At 41.7% G+C, this 20,603-nt stretch overlaps 1 protein-coding gene across 1 annotated transcript; it reads left to right on the forward strand.

The window, feature by feature from the left end:
- The first annotated feature begins 4,192 nt into the window (after nucleotides 1-4,192).
- On the forward strand, nucleotides 4,193-5,066 carry LOC139534121 (ferritin, middle subunit-like). The gene has a single exon (XM_071332901.1). It carries the CDS (start codon nucleotides 4,319-4,321, stop codon nucleotides 4,847-4,849), a length of 531 nt encoding a protein of 176 aa, XP_071189002.1. The 5' UTR covers nucleotides 4,193-4,318; the 3' UTR covers nucleotides 4,850-5,066.
- Nucleotides 5,067-20,603: the final 15,537 nt, after the last annotated feature.

Raw genomic sequence — 20,603 nt, forward strand, 5'->3', positions numbered from 1 at the left:
CCCCATCCCTGTACGCTCTGAACACACGCGCACACACAAACGGCTAGGCCGTTGTCTATACCAGTGTTTCAGTGCGGAACTCGATCCGCCTTGAAACTTACTCTTGAATGTTGTGATGGTAGAATGCACAAGGTGCAATTTCGAAAAATTGGGTAGTTTCCCTCTTGTCATGTCAGTCATTGCATACCGTATAGAGCTATTTATAACTTGTCAGAAATGTCTTGATCAACTAGCCCATGTCAGCTAATGTTTCATTATTTAGGTTTTTTAGCCCATAAATATTATTGTAATTTGTTTGTCACTCAAATCACATGAATACATATTAGACATGTAAAAATGTATAGAATTGTGCAAGACACTTTGCTTTAAAACGGCAACATTTTCTTTGCACCCCATGAACAAAAAATGTGTAGAATTGCAGGAAATAAGCTTAAACCTGCAAAATTCTCTCCACCAACAAGAGGGGTATGAACAGTGCTTGTGCCCAAGGAAATAGACGTTGTGCATGTGTGCGCACGCCAGGGGGGGGGCGCGGGATGTTCCCCATTGCTGGAAGTTGGGCCCTGAGTGAAAAAGTTTGGGAACCCTTAGTCTATACCTGTGAGTTTCTGACAGGCACTCCAATGGTCATCCAGGTAATGAGGTCAATTTGTTAAGGTCCAGTCAGAGTGGAAGAGGAGAAACGAGATGTTTCGCTCCCGTCAAAATCTGTCCACGATAAGCAGACCGTCTGCCTTTGCACCTTTGGGACAACGAAAGGCAATGAAAAGAAAGTAAATGTCAGCCTCAAATAAGATTTTTGTATCGAGGTTAGGGAGACAGGAACATTGATTTGAATATGAGTAGATGTAGATTTTTGTATCGAGGTTAGGGAAACAGGAATGTTGATTTGAACATGAGTAGATGTAGATTTTTGTATCGAGGTTAGGGAAACAGGAATGTTGATTTGAACATGAGTAGATGTAGATTTTTGTATCGAGGTTAGGGAGACAGGAACGTTGATTTGAATATGAGTAGATGTAGATTTTTGAGAATAATGCAAAGGCTCTATTCAACCCGTACCGGGGAAGTTCAGCGTTACAGCGCGATTGACATTTAAAAAGGAATGTTCCTGCGTTAGCGGAGACTCTCGCGGCAAATGCTGCCTATGCAAGCTCAATTGGAAATGACCTTAACATTTCTATCACACAATCTGTAATGCTTCAGGGATTTAAATAGAGCCCTAAGACAACGTTTCATCCACACTGCTGTTCCGCTCTGCGGGGAATACCCAGGGTATGAAAAGCACACACAATACCCTGTTATTAAAACACAGAGGAACTGAATATCCATTGTTCAATTATATTTCATTGAATTGAGGTAATAAAAGACGTAAAATAAAACTGGGAATATAATATAAAGCCACTCGGCTCTCTTAAGAGATTTGACATATTCCACAGCCTTACACAAACATTCTATAAAGGTTGCGTGTAAATTCAGAATGTATCAAATGGCTATTGGATTATGTCCCCATTTTCAGTTGGAGTGCAGAGCAATGAACTGACTCAGAGAGATTTGCACCTTTTTGATTTTTAATATGGAGTACCGCAAAGGCAGACAAAAGACTCTCCGTATCAGCACAGTACAGTCCGTCTACTGGAGTCCCCTAATGGGCCCTGGACACATTGCGAAGCATGCAGACAGACACACACACACACACACACACACACACACACACACACACACACACACACACACACACACACACACACACACACACACACACACACGCGGGCGCGCACACACACACAAAACAATGTGGGAATGAATGTGGCTCACACAAAGGCGTGGTAATGAGAGCAAGAATCTATTCAGACAAGGGCCGTCAACGGAGACCTGCTGTGTGTGTGTGTGTGTGTGTGTGTGTGTGTGTGTGTGTGTGTGTGTGTGTGTGTGTGTGTGTGTGTGCTTGAGTGTGTCTGTGCGTGCGTGCATGTATGTATGCTTCCGTTCAAGTGTGTATGTGCGTACGTGTACGCGCGTGCGTGTGTTTGTGTGTGTGTCAGTGTGTGTGCGTGCATGTATGCTTCCATGCAAGTGTGTGTGCTTGTGCGCTCAGGGCTGTGCATGCGTGCGTTCCTGAGTGTGTGTGTGCGTGCATGTGTAAGACCCTCAGTAGGGATCTGCCTCTCTCTCTGCCCCACTGACATGGTACAGGAGCCAGGACCAGCAAGATTAGAACATAACAGTGGTGGGAAAAGTACCCAATTCTCATACTTGAGTAAAAGTAAAGATACCCTAACAGAAAATGAGTCACCCAGTAAAGTATTTGTTTTTAAATACAGTTAAGTATCAAAAGTAAATGTAATTATTAAAATATACTTAAGTATCAAAAGTAAAAGTTTAAATAATTTCAAATAGCTTATATTAAGCAAACCAGATGTCACAATTATTATTCATTTACGGATAGCCAGGGGCACGCTCCAACACTCAGACATAATTTACAAACGAAGCATTTGTGTTTAGTGAGTCCAACAGATCAGAGGCAGTAGGAATGACCAGGGATGTTCTCTTGATAAGTGTGTGAATGGACCATTTTCCTGTCCTGCTATGCATTCAAAATGTAACGAGCACTTTTGGGTGTCAGGGGAAATGTATGGAGTAAAAAGTACATTATTTTCTTTAGGAAAGTAGTGAAGTAAAAGCAAAAATGTTGTCAAAAAATATAAATAGTAAAGTAAAGTACAGATATTTGAGTAGTACTTTAAAGTATTTTACACCACTGGAACATAATGAATTGAGCTGGAGCTGAGACAGATGTGACCTTGCCAGGCATTCAGCTGTCCCCCGTCGCTGTGTGTGGGTACGCATTCGCACATGCGTGTCTGTGCATGTGAGGCGCATGTGTGAGTGTTTTTGTATGTGTTTGTATGCTTATTTCTTTGTACTTGTATGTATGCTTCTTCAGAAACCTTGAGCACTAGCTAAAGAGGCTCAGATGTACACAATGCCCTGAAGTCATGTTTCATTACAGAGGTCTGTTATAACCAGACAGACATTGCCCTTTGTCTCCTTGGCTGAGATGAGAATATAAGTTGAGTCTATTCAATAGACTGGCCATGGCTTTGAGAACAGAGAGGGAGATCTGTACAGCACTCCGACAGCAGCTCCATGGGTTGTTAACACCTCTATCAGACTTTTTTTTCCCATCAATGTAAAAAATCTGCAGAGCTGGGATTCTTGTATCCCCCATATATATCGATAACATTCTATTGGTTGCAAGAATTTTGTAAAATCATTTAAATTGAAAAACTTTAAGTTCATTAACCAAGTGCCATGGAATCGGTACATCGAAAATCACTTTCCAACTATTTAGCAATCTATATGGCAACAGCTGTCAATTTTGTGGTCCTTAAATGGAAGTGGTATACTTTTTTATTTCTCACAATTTTCTTTAACCAATTTTGGTCTTTAATGTAGGGTCGACAGACAAGTTCCTCTTGCCTCGACCATTTTTGTGGTAATACTGCAATCAGTTGGTTGTCATTTTGAGTAGAGCAGACATTTCCATATATTTTTGCTAGCATCATGTGTGACATACCTACCTAGTCCTATGTATGTTATAATTTACAAAGATTATACAGTTATTTTTTTTCTAAAAATATAGTTTTTTTTAATCAATTACTATATTTTAGTTTAACCATTTGTTGTAATATTTGTTCTGGCTTTTTTTGTGAATTAAACTGACATTGCAACCACTTTTCTATGGCTTGCTTTAAAAATAGCGATATTTTTGAGAATATTTCATTTTCAAATAACCAAAAGTGAGAGGTTGTAATCTTAATAAAGGCAAAAAGGCCTGAGTCATTCTTAATAATCTGCTAGAGAACCCGTTTGGATTTAAGTATAACTTGTGTATGACTGAAGCCTTTAGTGAGATGTCTAATGCTTTAATATTTAATCATGTCTACCCTCTGAATTCATATTCATTATATAAATAGGCCCATTTAATTTTGTCTGGCTTGCCATTCCAAATTAAATGTTATATTTTCTGCTCATATATAAAAAACAAGTTGAACGGTGTAGACAAGAACATGAGCAAATAGGTAAACTGGGATATGACTAAAGAGTTAAATCAGGATGATTTTTTCCCACAAATAGACATGGTATTATCCCTTTCAAGGTAGCAAAATTGTATCTATTTTTGCTCTGCCTTCGTCCCGCACTATAGAACATTACGGATTGATAACGTAACACTTACTTTAACTGTAATAGCAAAATAGTCGAAGGAACTTTATTTATGTACATTTCAATTTGATATAAAAGAATACCTGCCAAAATGGAGTCTCAGATCCGCCAGAACTATCACCACGATTGCGAAGCTGCTATCAACCGGATGATCAACATGGAGATGTTTGCCTCCCACACCTACACTTCAATGGCTTTCTATTTCTCCCGTGACGATGTGGCTCTGTCTGGCTTCGCGCATTTCTTCAAGGAGAACAGCGACGAGGAGCGCGAGCACGCCGACAAGCTTCTCTCTTTCCAGAACAAGAGAGGTGGACGCATTTTACTCCAGGACATCAAGAAGCCAGAACGTGATGAGTGGGGCAATGGGCTGGAGGCCATGCAGTGTGCTCTGCAGCTGGAGAAGAATGTGAACCAGGCCCTGCTGGACCTGCACAAGATTGCCTCTGACAAGGTTGACCCCCATCTGTGTGACTTCCTGGAGACCCATTACCTGAACGAGCAGGTGGAGGCCATTAAGAAGCTGGGAGACCACATCACCAACCTCACCAAGATGGATGCTGTCAAAAACAAGATGGCAGAGTACCTGTTTGACAAGCACACCCTGGGAGGCCAGAGCTAAACCACGTCCATCCCCAGGCTACAGCCTCCAGCCTCAGTCCAGGACTCCTGCCTTCTCTGATAGATCCTACTGGCTTTGCATTTATAGGGAGGGGAGTGTTAAACTGGTGCAGTGCAACACAGCTGTAATATAAAGGTGTTTTGTTGACAACACTACTGTATTTTGGAGTCAAGGCTTCTTGTAAAACAATATCACTAAAGTTTATTTTCTAATTGTTCACCATGGATGTTGTATCAGTTTATTTGGGTTCTTTGCTCCGTCTTACTGAGAATCTCAAATTCCTGGTGATAAATACTGACAATTGAAGCCCTATCAGTGACTGAGGGTCATAACAATAGGGAAAGTTTAACATGAGGTTTATAAAGGACATTACCTCTGACCACAGAGCGTGTCCTCTACCGTATGTTGTTATAGTGCCATGTCAATTAAGTGCCCAACTGTCAACTCTAGGTCCATAGAAGTAAAATGGTTAACTACAGTTGATGTAGACCTTTACTCTGCATCACAATTTTATTAGACTTGTAAGTCGCTCTGGATAAGAGCGTCTGCTAAATGACTTAAATGTAAATGTAAATGCTAACTTTCTATTCAAATGTATTGTAGTGAGAGCATTTCTTTCTTTCGGGATATGAATACCTAGTATGTTCACTTCACCATCAGACCATGTTATTGGTAAACTACACTCTAATGTAAAAGCTGTATTTTTTAGTGATCCAATACGTAATATAGTACAATTATCATGATTTGGTTGTAATCCAGAGAGGTTAGAAAAAGTATCTAGATCCTCTATGAGGCTGTGGAGGGATCCAAATTGTGGATTTAAAAGAAAACATAAATCCTCAGAGTACAATGACACCTTCGTTTTTAAACCCAAAATGTCTAGGCCCTTGATATTATTGTTGATTTAGATAGATATGCTGATAGTGGACAACCTTGTTTTACACCTCTTGACAGTTTAATACTTTCTGATAAGTAGCCATTATTTCATATTTTACACCTAGGGTTAATATCATAACTTTAACCCATTGTATAAGAGATTCTCCCAAATTGAAATATTACCGGCATATATATAAACTCCAGTCGTACTTTATTAAAGACCTTTTCACAGTCAGCTATGAAAACCAGGCCTGGTTTCTCAGATTTTTCATAGTGTTCTATTGTTTCCAATACTTGTCTTATCTCCAATGTATCGTCCATGTAAAAAAAAAAACTGTCTGATTAGGATGAATAACATCCAACAATATCTTTTTAATTCTGTGCGCTATGCATTTTGCTCGAATTTTTGGTCACAACACTGAAGTGTAAGGGGCCTACCATTTTTTTTATGGACTGGATCTTTATATTTACCGCTTTGGCCCTAATAATGAAATTCTTGTTGAGTATCTGATAATCTACCATTTTTATAGGAGTGGTTAAAACATGCTAATAACAGACCTCTGAGTACATAAAAAAAGGTTTGGTAAAACCTCAACTGGTATGCTATCCAGCCCTGGTGTTTTCCCGGACTTAAAGGCTTTAATTGCATCAAGAAGTTCCTCCTCTGTAATTTGGCCTTAACGTGAGTCTTTCTGTACAGCTGTTGGCACCCTACTCCCTATGTAGCTTTGGTCAAAAGTAGTGCACTATATAAGGAATAGGGTCCCGCATATACCTTCACCCTCCACTATCACAGCCAGAAGGCCACCAGATGTCCTCTTTCAAATCAAATCAAACTACTCATGTGGTCGGTGTCACTAAAGTACTGGGGCAGCCCGGAGCGAAAATAAATATGTAATGGCATATCTGGGAGCTGGGAGACTCGTTTGCTGGGTAGGTCTGAGTGACCTCTGTCTGTCTGTGTGTGCGTGCGTGCATGTGTGTGTGGGGGGAGAGAGGGGCAACAGTTTATTAAGTCCCCCAACACACTCCTACAATTGAGTGGTACAATGCAGTGAGATGCAACTAACATTATAATCTTATTTTTATTCAATTCCATTTATTGACCTAAGATTACACAATACAACAGCAGTAGTGTTGTACCTGCATACATGATTATATGTACTGTTATTATTACTGTTATTACCCTCATTGCATTCTACTGTATTTATGCTGTACCACTATACTGCTTTGGCAATATCTACAAATTGCATTTCATGCCAATAAAGCAATCTGAATTTGAATTTGAGAGAGACAGAGGGAGATGGAGATGGGGAGCGGGAGCGGGAGACGGAAAGAGGGTTTAATAGGTAAAACCACAGGAGGTTGGAGCACAATGTAGGACGCATACGGAGTCAGCTAACAACCCGTGACCACAGCGTAATTATAAACCATTTTGTAATAATGAATTGCTTTCGTAGCGGTGTTATGACCGCGACGCGCTAAGCTGCTCTTAGCTGCCTGCGGCGAAGATAACGAACAACGGAGAGCGAGCGAGAACCTTGGTGTTGAGCTTTACTATTTTACAAAGGGAATCCAACAGAGAAAGTCACTTTGATTCCCTGCAGACAAAATCCTTACACTCTTAGCCCCAAATCCTGTCTCATTTGGGGGCTCTGGGTGTAACAAACAATATCTAGTGTTAAGAAGAAATGGTGGATGGCTGGTGGTGGGTGGTGGAGAGGGAGGCCTACTGAGTGTGTCCCAGTCAAAGTGCCTAAATCTGGGCTTAGAGCAGAGCGGTGGCAGCCTCTCCCTGGCTCTGATGGAATGAGATCTGACTGGGGCTGGATGGTTATTAATGTGGCGCTGAGTTTGGGGGTGTGGGGCGCATGCACGTGTGCGTTTTAGGCTAGCAAGAGAACATACATCCAGAGTCAGACTGCGGGTGTCACGTTCGCTGGAATAATTATCGGACCAAGGCGCAGCGGATGTTGAGTTCCACATAATTTAATTGAAAGTGAAACTTAGCAAAATAAAACGATAAAGAAACAAACAACGAAACATGACGACAATGGAGTGCTACGTGCACTAACTCAAAACAATATCCCATCAAACACAGGTGAAAAAAGGCTACCTAAATATGATCCCCAATTAGAGACAACGATTACCAGCTGCCTCTAATTGGGAATCATACCAATCACCAACATAGAAATAATAACCCAGAACCCCACATAGAAATAACTAACTAGAACAACCCCCAGTCACGCCCTGACCTACTATACCATAGAAAAACAAAGGCTCTCTATGGTCAGGGCGTGACAGCGGGAGACAATCTGATTACAGTTCCCCTCAAGCTTTTCATCTTCATACTGCTCAGAGCTCACCATGGCAAGCGGGAAAAAGACCCAACTGCCACCAACAGTTAGATAGTCACCCCTTAGCCGCCTGTTCTTGCAGGATCCAAAGGAGGGTGACAGCACAACCACACAACCTACAGTACACCTAGCCTCCATCTTTTGCTCATTCTTTTCAGAATTTGGCCAAATATTTGGCGCTTCTTATATCATTGTGTGGTGATTACAGGGGACAGAGGGGAGTCTTACAGCCAAAGACCTAGACATACAAAGGACCATCCTGACAATCCTGGACTATGGCGATATACTGTACCAGTCAAAGGTTTGGACACACCTACTCATTCAATGGTTTCTCTTTATTTTTTACTACATTGTAGAATAATAGTGAAGACATCAAAACTATGAAAAGCACATATGGAATCATGTAGTATTTTGATTTGTTTAACTTTTTTTTTGATTACTACATGATTCCATATGTGTTATTTACTAGTTTCGATGTCTTCACTATTCTACAATGTAGAGAATAGTAGAAATAAAGAAAAACCCTTGAATGAGTAGCTGTGTCCAGACTTTTTACTGGTACTGTAGTTTGCAGGCTTGCCCCCTAAACCTCCCTCAATAAACTAGACATAATTTATCGCACTGCTATCCGCTTTGTTACCAGTGCCCCCTGCAACATTCATCACTGTGACCTTTACAACCTGGCCAACTGGCCCTTGTTACATACACAACGTCAGACCCACTGGTACCACTTTATTTACAAGTCCCTCATAGGCAAGTCTCCCCTCTACCTCAGCTCACTCTTCAACATCTCCACTACCAATAGCAACCTGCGCTCTGGTAAATGTATCACACTGGTCATTCCCAAAGCCTGCACTTCCTTTGGCCGTCATTCATTCCAGTTTCCCTCCGCCAACGACTGGAACGAGCTGCAAAAGCCCCTCAAACTTGACATTTTCATCCCACTAGACTCCTTCAAAAACATTAACTGAGCTGCTATCTGATCAGTGTAGCTGCTGATCATTAAGTCTGCTGTGTTGGCTTGGACTTTTCTGCTCTAACCAACCCACTGAGAACATTTCTTATTGTTGTATATTTGATTAATTTGTACCTTTCCTCTGTATAGTGTGTTGTATTTCTTTTTTGTGGTATTGTGTGTTGTCCTGTTCACTGTTGCAATGTTATTTAAATGAGTATTGGTTCTCAATGGACTTATCTGGGTAAATAAAGGTTCAATAAAACAAATAAATTAACACAGCAAGGTAGAGCCAAGTCTACACACCAACCATACTCCATTCCTTACTCGTGAGAAAAGTTGGATAGGGTTCAGGGATTTAGTTGTGTGTGGGAGTTAGGGACTATGCATAGATAATAAACAGAGAATAGCAGCAGCATAAATTTGGGAGGGCAATGCAAATAGTCTAGGTAGCCATTTGATTAGCTGTTCAGGAGTGTTATGGCTTGGGGGTAGAAGCTGTTGAGAAGCCTTTTGGATATATACTTGGCGTTCCGGTACTGCTTGCCATGCAGTGGCAGAGAGAACAGTCTATGACAAGGGTGGCTGGAGTCTTTGGCAATTTTTAGGGCCTTCCTCTGACACCGCCTGCTATAGAAGTCCTGGATGGCAGGAAGCTTGGCCCCAGTGATGTACTGGGCCATACGCATTACCCTCTAGTGCCTTGTGGTTGGAGGCCGAGCAGTTGCCATACCAGGCAGTGATGCAACCAGTCAGGATGCTTTCGATGGTGCAGCTGTATAACATTTTGAGGATCTGAGGACCAATGCCAAATCTTTTCAGTCTCTTGAGGGGGAATAGGTTTTGTCGTGCCCTCTTCACGACTGGCTTGGTGTGCTTGGAACATTATAGTTTGTTGGTGATGTGGACACCAAGGAATTTGAAGCTCTTAATCTGCTCCACTACAGCCCCGTCGATGAAAATGGGGGCGTGCTCGGTCCTTTTCCTGTAGTCCACAATAATCTCCTTTGTCTTGACCACGTTGAGGGAGAGGTTGTTGTCCTGGCACCACAAGGCCAGGTCTCTGACCTCCTCCCTATAGACTGTCTCATCATTGTCGGTGATCAGTTGTGTCATCAGCAAACTTAATGATGGTGTTGGAGTTGTGCCTGGCTATGCAGTCATGAGTGAACAGGGAGTACAGGAGGGGACTGAGAACACACCCCTGAGGGGCCCCTGTGTTGAGGATCAGCGTGGCGGATGTGTAGTTACCTACCCTTACCACCTGGGGCGGCCCGTCAGGAAGTCCAGGTTCCAGTTGCAGAGGGACGTGTTTAGTCCCAGGGTCCTTAGCTGAGTGATAAGCTTTAAGGGCCCCATGGTGTTGAACTCTGAGCTGTAGTCAATGAATAGCATTCTCACATAGGTGTTCCTTTTGTCCAGTTGGGAAAGGGCAGTGTGGAGTGCAATAGAGATTGCATCATCTGTGGATCTGTTGGGGCGGTATGCAAATTGGAGTGGGTCTAGGGTTTCTGGAATAATGGTGTTGATGTTGGCCATGACCAGCCTTTCGAAGCACTTCATGGCTACAGGCACAAGTGCTACGTGTTGGTAGTCATTTAGGCAGTTTAACGTAGTGTTCTTGGGCATAGGGACTATGGTGGTCTGCTTGAAACATGTTGGTATTACAGACTCAGACAGGGAGAGGTTGAAAATGTCAGTGAAGACACTTGTCGGTTGGTCAGCGCACGCTCAGAGTACACGTTCTGGTAATCTATCTGGCCCTGCGGCCTTGTGAATGTTGACCTGTTAAAAGGTCTTAGCAAGCATATAAGTAATTTAGCTTGTCTGGTACACTCGTGTCACTGGGCAGCTCGCGGCTGTGCTTCCCTTTGTAGTCTGTAATAGTTTGCAAGCCCTGCCACATCCGACGAGCATCGGAGCCGGTGTAGTACGATTCGAACTTATTCCTGTATCGACGCTTTGCATGTTTGATGGTTCATAAGAGGGCATAGCGAGATTTCTTATAAGCTTCCAGGTTAGAGTCCTGCTCCTTGAAAGTGGCAGCTCTACCCTTTAGCTCAGTGCTGATGTTGCCTGTGTCGTGTCTTTGGCTATGCCAGATTAATTGCTATGACATGCTATTCTATAAAATAATTTCTCCGTAATTAATATTACCTGATTGAACTAATCATGTAAATGTAATTAACTAGAGAGGGACACCACGAAAGAATATTTATAGAGCTGTTATCTTCCGAATAAACTCTTAAATATTACTAAATCTTTTACATCCATAGCAGTCACATTAATCGTCATTTTATTCAGTCTCATCTGAAAGTGGTAAATCCTTGGTTATCTGCAAGAATCCTGGCTAACAAGTTGAATCAGCAATACAAAATTGGGTTTAATTATTTATTTACTAAATACCTAACTAATCACACAGAATCACACATACACAATTAAATCATAACTTGATTACAAAGTGCCGTCATAAAGGAAAACGTCCCTAGCGGGCAGAATAGATATGACAGCTTGTTACACAAAGAAAAGGGGCTGAGTTTTAGTGAAAGAGCGGGAGACTAGAACATAGGCGAAGCTGTATCATCGTAAATACAGTATCTTATGCATTCTAAATTACCGCCCATTTAGAAAAGGAAACTGCAATAAATATTTACTCTGAGCTGCGCTTCAGTGGGTTGGTGGTAGATGGAAGACCGTCTTGCCAAACCGAGTCCTCTGTCGTTTGAAGAATGTCTCTGGTGGTCACTGGATACGTTGGAGTAACGTCGATGTGTAGTAGACGGGATACTCTGACTGTCCTTCCTAACCTGCGTTTGTAGCAGCTGTTGCTAACTCAACGGCTAGGAGGTATCACTTCTGTAGTGAATACGAGTTCAAAGTTCATACCATTTACAACCAAAGTCCATGCTGATGTTGGCTTAGTTCTGTAGTTATTATCTGAACCATTCTGACATCGGATCGTCATCCTAAATGTACCCGGAACAGGAAGTTATATTTTTGTCAATGGCTTTTATAGTGGAGGGAGAGGGGTGTGTCTGAAAAGTTTGTAACCCATGTCTCTTCACAGGGGCGGGCCACTGGTTGAGCAGAGGCCAAACTTATGAAAACCCAAATCTCTCATTTGGAAGCTAAAATTACATTTAATCTCTTCACAAATAATTTAATATTCAAACATTTGAATTAAACAACAATTCCATGTGAATCCGATACCTCTGACGTTTAGACTTTCTACAGTAGAGTTTGTCATTCTATCATTGATGAGAATGTGTCAGAGGGCAACCGAACTGACATAATATACCTTAAGTACCACCGCATATGTTCAGTTGGTCGGATTACCCGAATATAGTTCATTTCCCCCAACTTCTGATGTTCCCAGAATCTCTATGTTAACCAATGGGTTTTCTTATGTCACATCAGTTATAGTAGGGAGAGGGAAAAAGGGGGAAAGAGGTATTTATGACTGTCATAAACCTACCCCCACTGCCAACGTCATGACACCTGTAACCCACGGCTTCTGGTTGGGGTATGTACGTACAGTCCCCTGTGGGGACGATGTCATCGATGCACTTATTGATGAAACCAGTGACTGATGTGGTGTACTCCTCAATCCCTTCGGAATAATCCCAGAGCATATTCCAGTCTGTGCTAGCAAAACAGTCCTGTAGCTTAGCATCGGCTTCATCTGACCACTTTTGACCAAGTCACGGCTGCTTCCTGCTTTAATTGTTGCTTGTAAGAAGGAATCAGGAGGATAGAATTATGGTCAGATTTGCCAAATGGAGGGCGAGGGAGAGGGAGAGCTTTGTATGCGTCTCTGTGTGTGGAGTAAAGGTGGTCTAGAGTTTTTTCCCCCTCTGGTTGCACATTTAACATGCTGGTAGAAGAGGTAAAGTGGATTTAAGTTCCCCTGCTTTAAAGTCCCCGGCCACTAGGAGCGTCACCTCTGGATGAACGTTTTCCAGTTTGCTTATGGCCGTACACAGCTCATTGAGTGCGGTCTTAGTGCCAGCATTGGTTTGTGGAGATAAATAGACAGCTACGAAGAATATAGATGAAAACTCTCTTGGTAAATAGTGTGGTCTACAGCTTATCATAAGATACTCTACCACAGGCAAACAAAACCTTGAGACTTCCTTAGATATCGTGCACCAGCTGTTTACAAATATACATAGACCGCCACCCCTTGTCCTGCCGATACAGTGTGTAACCCACCAGCTGTATGTTATTCATGTTGTCGTTCAGCCACGACTCGGTGAAACATAAGATATTACCGTTAATGTCCCGTTTATAGGATATACGTGCTTGGAGTTGGTCTATTTTATTATCCAATTATTGTAGGTTGGCTAATAGGACCGATGGTAATGGCAAATGATCCACTCGCCACAGGATCCTCACAAGGCACCCCGACCTTCGTCCTCGATATCTCTGTCTCTTTCTCCTGCGGATGACGGGGATGAGGGCCTTGTCGGGTGTCTGGAGTAAATCCCTCTCGTCCGACACGTTAAAAAGTAATTGCTGTCCTGATTTCTCGAAGCTCTTTTCGGTCATAAGTGACAGTGGTAGAAACATTATGTACAAAATAAGTTACAAATAACGTGAAAAAACACCCACAATAGCACTATTGGTTAGGAGACTGTATAACGGCAGCCATTATCTCCAGTGCCATTCACTGTAGTTAGTGGACAGACCAGAGAGAAGATGGTAGGAGGTATGTAGGAGAGTGGGGTGAGAAGAATATCACCAGTCTTTTTTAGTGAACAATTATAGATGACAAGACTGAAATGTTGGTCTTTTTGTTCTGCCTTTTAATAGCTTAGCCCAACAAAGGGACCAGTTCTTAATGGAAGATAATACCTTATGCTTCTTTGATACTTTAAACCACTTTGTAAGTGTTTGAAAGCTCTGACTGTAGACCTCCAAAGCAGATAAGCCTTTATAACATACTGTCAGGTTGGTAATAGCTTCTAAAATGAGAACATGAAGCATTTTGTGAACTTGTCTTGAGGAGAGAGGAGAGATTTGGTAGAGTTAATACACACACACACCACCACACATAACTAAATCACTGTGTTTTGATTGGTCTATTTTCAAACCATTTAAAGAACCATGCCCAGAGAACATAGCAGAACCAAACCTTTCAGACCTAGAAACCACCACTGGCGAGGGACCCTGTGAGTAGCAGGTACACACTTAGGTACATAATCACACACTTACACACTCAGGTACACACAGCAGGTAGACATTCACTTATGGACCACACAAAGCACTGAACAGAGCGGGGTGTCGACCACAGTAAACTAAATCACCAGTGTTGTTTGCTTCTCTCACTTGTAGAAGAAGAAAGCTATTGCTTGACAGAGCAATAAAGAGAGCGCGAGAGAGGTACACTAATGTAGTCACTCAGCAGTTTATTAAGTCTGGTACAGCGCAGTGAGACGGAAAGCGTTTTAGAAGGGTAACCTTGGTAACTGCTCTCAGGATAACAAGAACCTTTACAGTGTTACAGCTCCCATGAGCCTCAGTATGGGTGTGTGACCAGACAGACAGGCGTCCATTGACAGTCCTTACACACATGCACATAAGAGAGCACACACACACACGCTCTCTCTCTCGCACACACACTCTTGTAGTGCAACATGAGAGCGCTGAACTAACACAGGATGCTTTTCGTCCTCTGTTACTATGTGGACAGCAGTCAAGGATCAGGGACCTTCCTGTTTTTACTGGCCTCAGTACAGCACTCACTACCATGTTCAGAGACTGCCACACAGTGGTCACCTGGGGTATTACAGATACAGCTCCCACAGAGTTCGAGCTAGAACACCATATCTATTACATAGGTAAATTGTGTGAAATCACACCGCAAAGCATAATTGTGAGCACAAAGAGTTGTTATTATTATCATCATCATCATCACACAGATAATTATACTTTTTCACCTAAATCAGGTCTCACTGGGCACACACTGGTTGAACCCAACGTTGTTTCAACTAAATTACATGGAATAGATGTTGAATTGATGTCTGTGCCCAGTAGGGTGCGATAAAGTAAGACTCTTCAACACCAGTGTGATTTATACATTAAATTACTAGTCAATTAAGTAAACAGAATAATATGGTAAAATTTGATTTAGTCTTATGTTCAAGTAAACCCATACACAGTTAGACATTTTCAATAGTTTCTTCTAAATCAAAAGGAGATGATGGTAATTGCACAGGACGTTAGACTTATTACCGTTATTATCACACATCAAATGTGTAGACTTTGTTGTTTCCACCATCTTAGCCTCACAGCAAGCACCAGTCTGTGTACAGTATCCTACATCCCAAATTTCACCCTATTCGCTTCAAAGTGTGCTACTTTTGACCAGGGCCCATAGCGTAGCGCACTATGTAGCCAGGGAATTGTGCTATTTGGGCCGTTACTTTAGGCTCAGCTCCCTTCAGCTCTCTACAGCGCCAGTCAGCAGCTTAAGTAAAGTAAAGGGCCTGATCTTCCATCACCTGCTGTTCCGAACATCTCCATCTCTCCTCTCTCTCCTCCTCCAGCACAGTATCCGCCTGTCTGCTACAGCCCTCTGAATGGGGTAAAAAAAAGAATCCTTTTAAAGCCAGTAAACAAAGTGACCTTAACTTGGCGCACCGATCCCTTTAGCGGGATCATTTTCATCAACATCCGGTGAATTGCTCAGCGCCAAATTCAAATTAAATTACTAAAAATATTTAATTTTCATGAAATCACAAGTGCAATATACCAAAACACAGCTTAGCTTGTTGTTAATCCACCTGAAGTGTCAGATTGCAAACCATGCGATTATGTGAGGACAGCTCTCAGCAGACAAAACATTACAAACAGCTAGCAGCAAAGTAGATTGGTCACGAAAGTCAGAAAAGCAATAAAATTAATTGCTTACCTTTGATGATCTTCGTATGTTTGCACTCACTAGACTCCCAGTTACACAATAAATGTTTGTTTTGTTCCATAAAGATTCTCTTTATATCCAAAAACCTCCATTTGGTTGGCATGTTTTGTTTAGTAATCCACAGGCTCGTGCAGGTCATGACGGGCAGACGAAAATTCCAAATAGTATCCGTAAAGTTCGTAGAAACATGTCAAACGTTTTTTATAATCAATCCTCAGGTTGTTTTTACAATAAATAATTGATAATATTTCAACCGGGCGGGAAACTTTTCAATACAAGAGAGAAAGAAAAGGTCTCGCTCCAGTGGCGCGCGCATGAACAAATCTAAGGACATCTGGCTATCCACTGACGTGATGTGATCATTCTCGCTCATTTTTCAGAATAAAAGCCTGAAACTATGTCAAAAGACTGTTCACACCCTGTGGAACCCATAGGGAAAGGAATCTGGTTGATATCCCTTTAAAAGGAGGATAGGCTTGCAATGGAACAGAGAAGTTTCAGAAAAACAGCACTTCCTGGTTGGATTTTCCTTAGGTTTTCGCCTGCAATATCAGTTCTGTTATACTCACAGACAATATTTTGACAGTTTTGGAAACTTTAGAGTGTTTTCTATCCTCATCTGCCAATTATATGCATATTCTAGCTTCTGGACCTGAGAAATAGGCAGTTTACTTTGGGAATGTTTTTTATCCAAACGTCAAAATACTGCCCCCTAGCTTCAAGACAACTCTTTTTGAAATGGCCATAACCAGTGATGTAAAGTACTTAAGTGAAGTACTACTGTACTTTACTATTTATATTTTAAAAAACTTTTACTTCAATACATTCCTAATGAAAATTATGTACTTTTTACTCCATACATTTTCCCTGACACCCAAAAGTACTCGTTACATTTTGAATGCTTAACAGGACAGAAAAGGGTTCAATTCGCACACTTATCAAGAGAACTGGTCATCCCTACTCCCTCTGATCTGGCGGACTCACTAATAACAAATGCTTTGATTTTAAATTATGTCTGAGGGTTGGAGTGTGACCCTGGCTATCCGTAAATAAAAAATTAAAAAATTTAATTGTGTCGTCTGGTTTATTTAACATAAGGAATTTTAAATTATTTGTATTTTTACTTTATAAAAGTATATTTTAGCAACTAAATTTACTTTGATACTTAAGTATATTTAAAACCAAATACTTCTAGACTTTTACTCAAGTAGTATTTTACTGCGTGACTTTCACTTTTACTTGAGTCATTTTTATTAAGGTATCTTTACTTTTACTCAAGTATGAGAATTGAGTACTTTTTCTACCACTGGCCATAACTAAACGCAGTGGTCCACAAATGGTGGGTAGAGAATCAACACAGGTTGGTGAAAATGGAAAGGTCTTGGGCCATGGCACAAAAAGGTTTGGTAACTATTGGAGGATAAGGAGAGAATATTTGACATGGGGAAGGGGAGAGTGGAGAGAGTAGAGAGGTGAAGAGAGGCTTGAGGTTAGAGAGAGAACAGTAGCTCAAGTGTCACCCCCTGATCTGTTTCACCCGTCTTGTGATTGTATCCATCCCCCACCAGGTGTCTCCCATTACCTTGTGTATTTATACCTGCATTTTCTGTTTGTCTATTGCCAGTTTGTCTTGTCCCATCAAGTCCTACCAGCATGTTCCTGTATTTCCTGTGCTCTAGTTTTAGATTTTCCTCATCTTCAAGGTTCTGACCTTTCTGCCTGTCCTTATCTTGAGCCTGCTTGCCGTCCTGTACCTGCCTGACTCTGATTTGGATTTACGACTCTTTGCCTGCCTACCGATTGCCTGCCCCTTGTACTGTAATAAACTCATGTCTCTCCAGACTTGGAAGTGCCTTGGCTAGAGCTCTCTACCACCTCCATACAGCACTAAAATATCCCTAATTAGCATAACCTAACTGGGGAGCATGTTCACATTTACAGCAATTACATTCCTTTAGTTTCTTAGCTACCGCTACCGTCCGAATCACCACGGTATGATTAGCCAGCGCTGTGTGTATCACAAGGCGTATGCCACAAAGGTAATTTAATCTGCCAGTGTAGTGTGGACAGGGGTTTCATCCAAATTGGCACCCTAGTCACTACAAAGTAGTGTACTATGTAGGGGAGTGGGTGCCATTTGGGACTCGGTCGGGATATCGACAGAAAGAGACCTGGATGAGAAGGAAATTAAAGAGTGATTGTAGGAAAGCAACGTCATCAGGCTTTATTACGATAAGAGAGGGGTATTAAAGGAGAGTTAGATTGGATTTACCGCTCACAGTTTGGTGAACCACGCTTACACGATAAGGAACCTTGCCTGAGACCTGACGTCTTGTGTTAGGCCTATATAAATCCCTAGGCGCTATGGTAAAATCTACATCTGCTACTGCATGGTCTGCATGTTTGCAGGCCATTGAGCAGCAGACCCGTGGTGGGGGAATGCACTGAAGTGCTTAGTACCAAATTATCGGTCCAGTATTAGTTTTTGTTATGCAGGGAGGGGTGGGAAGCTGGGAATCTCACATAGCCTACCAACATGAACTAAACTAAGGCCTACATTCAATCAGATCAAGCATTAACATGTGAAAGCCGATACCTGCATAGCTGATGTTTTGGTGGTGTGGGAGGAGTAAGTGCATTGGAGCTGTCAAATCGGTGAGCAGCTGCTCTTGTGATCATTGTCAAGCCGCACCTGTCCGACACATGTTAGAAGTTCAGAACGGGAAAGTGTAGGCTATATCGAAATAATCACACTCAAATTGAAAATCATTTAACTAAATAATGAGGATTTCTATCAGCCTAATCGAGGTGTAGATAACTTCTCACATGTCAGTGTTCCAAATTGTAAAATCCAATTTTATTTGTCACATGCTTCCTCAAAAACAGGTGTAGACTAACAGTGTTTTGTTTAATTACAGGCCCTTCCCTACAATGCAGAGAGAAAGAAAATAGAGAAATAATAGAAAAGTAATAACACGTAATAATAAAAGGAATAATAAATACACAATGAGTAACTAACTTTGTTGTATACACGGGGTACCAAGTTCAGAGTCGATGTGCAGGGGTACAAGGTAATTGAGGCAGATATGTATTGTACATATAACTAGAGTGACTAGGAAACAGGATAGATAATTAACAGTAGCAGCAGCATATGTTATGAATCAGAAAAGTTAGTGCAAAAGGCTCAATGCAGATAGTCCAGGTAGCTATTTGGTTAACTATTTAACAAACTACTTAGCAGTCTTGCGCTTGAGGTAGAAGCTGTTCAGGGTCCTGTTGGTTCCAGAGTTTGAGGATCTGAGGGCCTATCTTTTCAGCATCCTAGGCGGGAGGAGGCGTTGTCGTGCCGTCTTCACGACTGTATTGGTGTGTGTGGACCATGATAGATCCATAGTGGTGTGGACACCGAGGAACTTGAAGATCTCGATCTGCTCCACCACAATGTAAAAAATAGTACGAATAAAGGAAAACCCTTGAATGAGTAGGTGTGTCCAAACTTTTGACTGGTACGGTATATATATATATATATATATATATATATATATATATATATACAGTGGGGCAAAAAAGTATTTAGTCAGCCACCAATTGTGCAAGTTCTCCCACTTAAAAAGATGAGAGAGGCCTGTAATTTTCATCATAGGTACACTTCAACTATGACAGACAAAATGAGAAAACAAAATCCAGAAAATCACATTGTAGGATTTTTAATGAATTTATTTGCAAATTATGGTGGAAAATAAGTATTTGGTCACCTACAAACAAGCAAGATTTCTGCCTCACAGACCTGTAACTTCTTCTTTAAGAGGCTCCTCTGTCCTCCACTCGTTACCTGTATTAATGGCACCTGTTTGAACTTGTTATCAGTATAAAAGACACCTGTCCACAACCTCAAACAGTCACACTCCAAACTCCACTATGGCCAAGACCAAAGAGCTGTCAATATAGCCTATAAATTCGCTGACGTAGTTTCATTAGGGTGCCCGCGCTGCTGACTCTATAAAGTAGAAATCTTCCTACAAATTGAGGTTTGTGATCGCTGTTCTGATATTTGGAAGCTCTTTTCGGTCATAGGAAACGATGGCGGAAACCTTAAGTACAAAAAAGTTATGATCAGAGCAAAAAAACACAAAATAACATAATTGGTCATGAGCCCGTAAAATGGCAGTTATCCATTGCAGCCCCATTCTCTGGCGCAAAGCAACCAACAAGGCTGCATGGGCCTTCTTTTAATGCAACTCCGGGCAGCCAATGGCAATGTCCTCTTTAGGTATAATGCCGGGAGCCGCTTGTAGATCTGACAGCTCTAATGCCTCATTCACATATGAGCAGTACGTTGCATTGCATTGCAGCAGATGTCATTCATTTCAGTGGAGACCGTCCGCAACAGACTGGCATCGCAGCACCCCCTTGCCGGTTGAAGGCTCCATTGCGAAATGGATGCCGCATAGTTAACATTTTTCCAAATGTTGCCATGTCTACACGGACTGAGGTCACTACATGCAGTGCCCACTGCCATTGATGTTGCTAGTGCTGTCTCTGGCCCACACTCCAGCACAGTAGGTGGCGGTAATGCACCAATAACATTGCCAATCGCCAAAATCCCCCACTGTTTTTTGAATGATCGGACAGTGAAACTAAAAT

The sequence above is a fragment of the Salvelinus alpinus genome, chromosome 11 (genome assembly GCF_045679555.1).
Source record: "Salvelinus alpinus chromosome 11, SLU_Salpinus.1, whole genome shotgun sequence".
Lineage (NCBI taxonomy): Eukaryota > Metazoa > Chordata > Actinopteri > Salmoniformes > Salmonidae > Salvelinus > Salvelinus alpinus.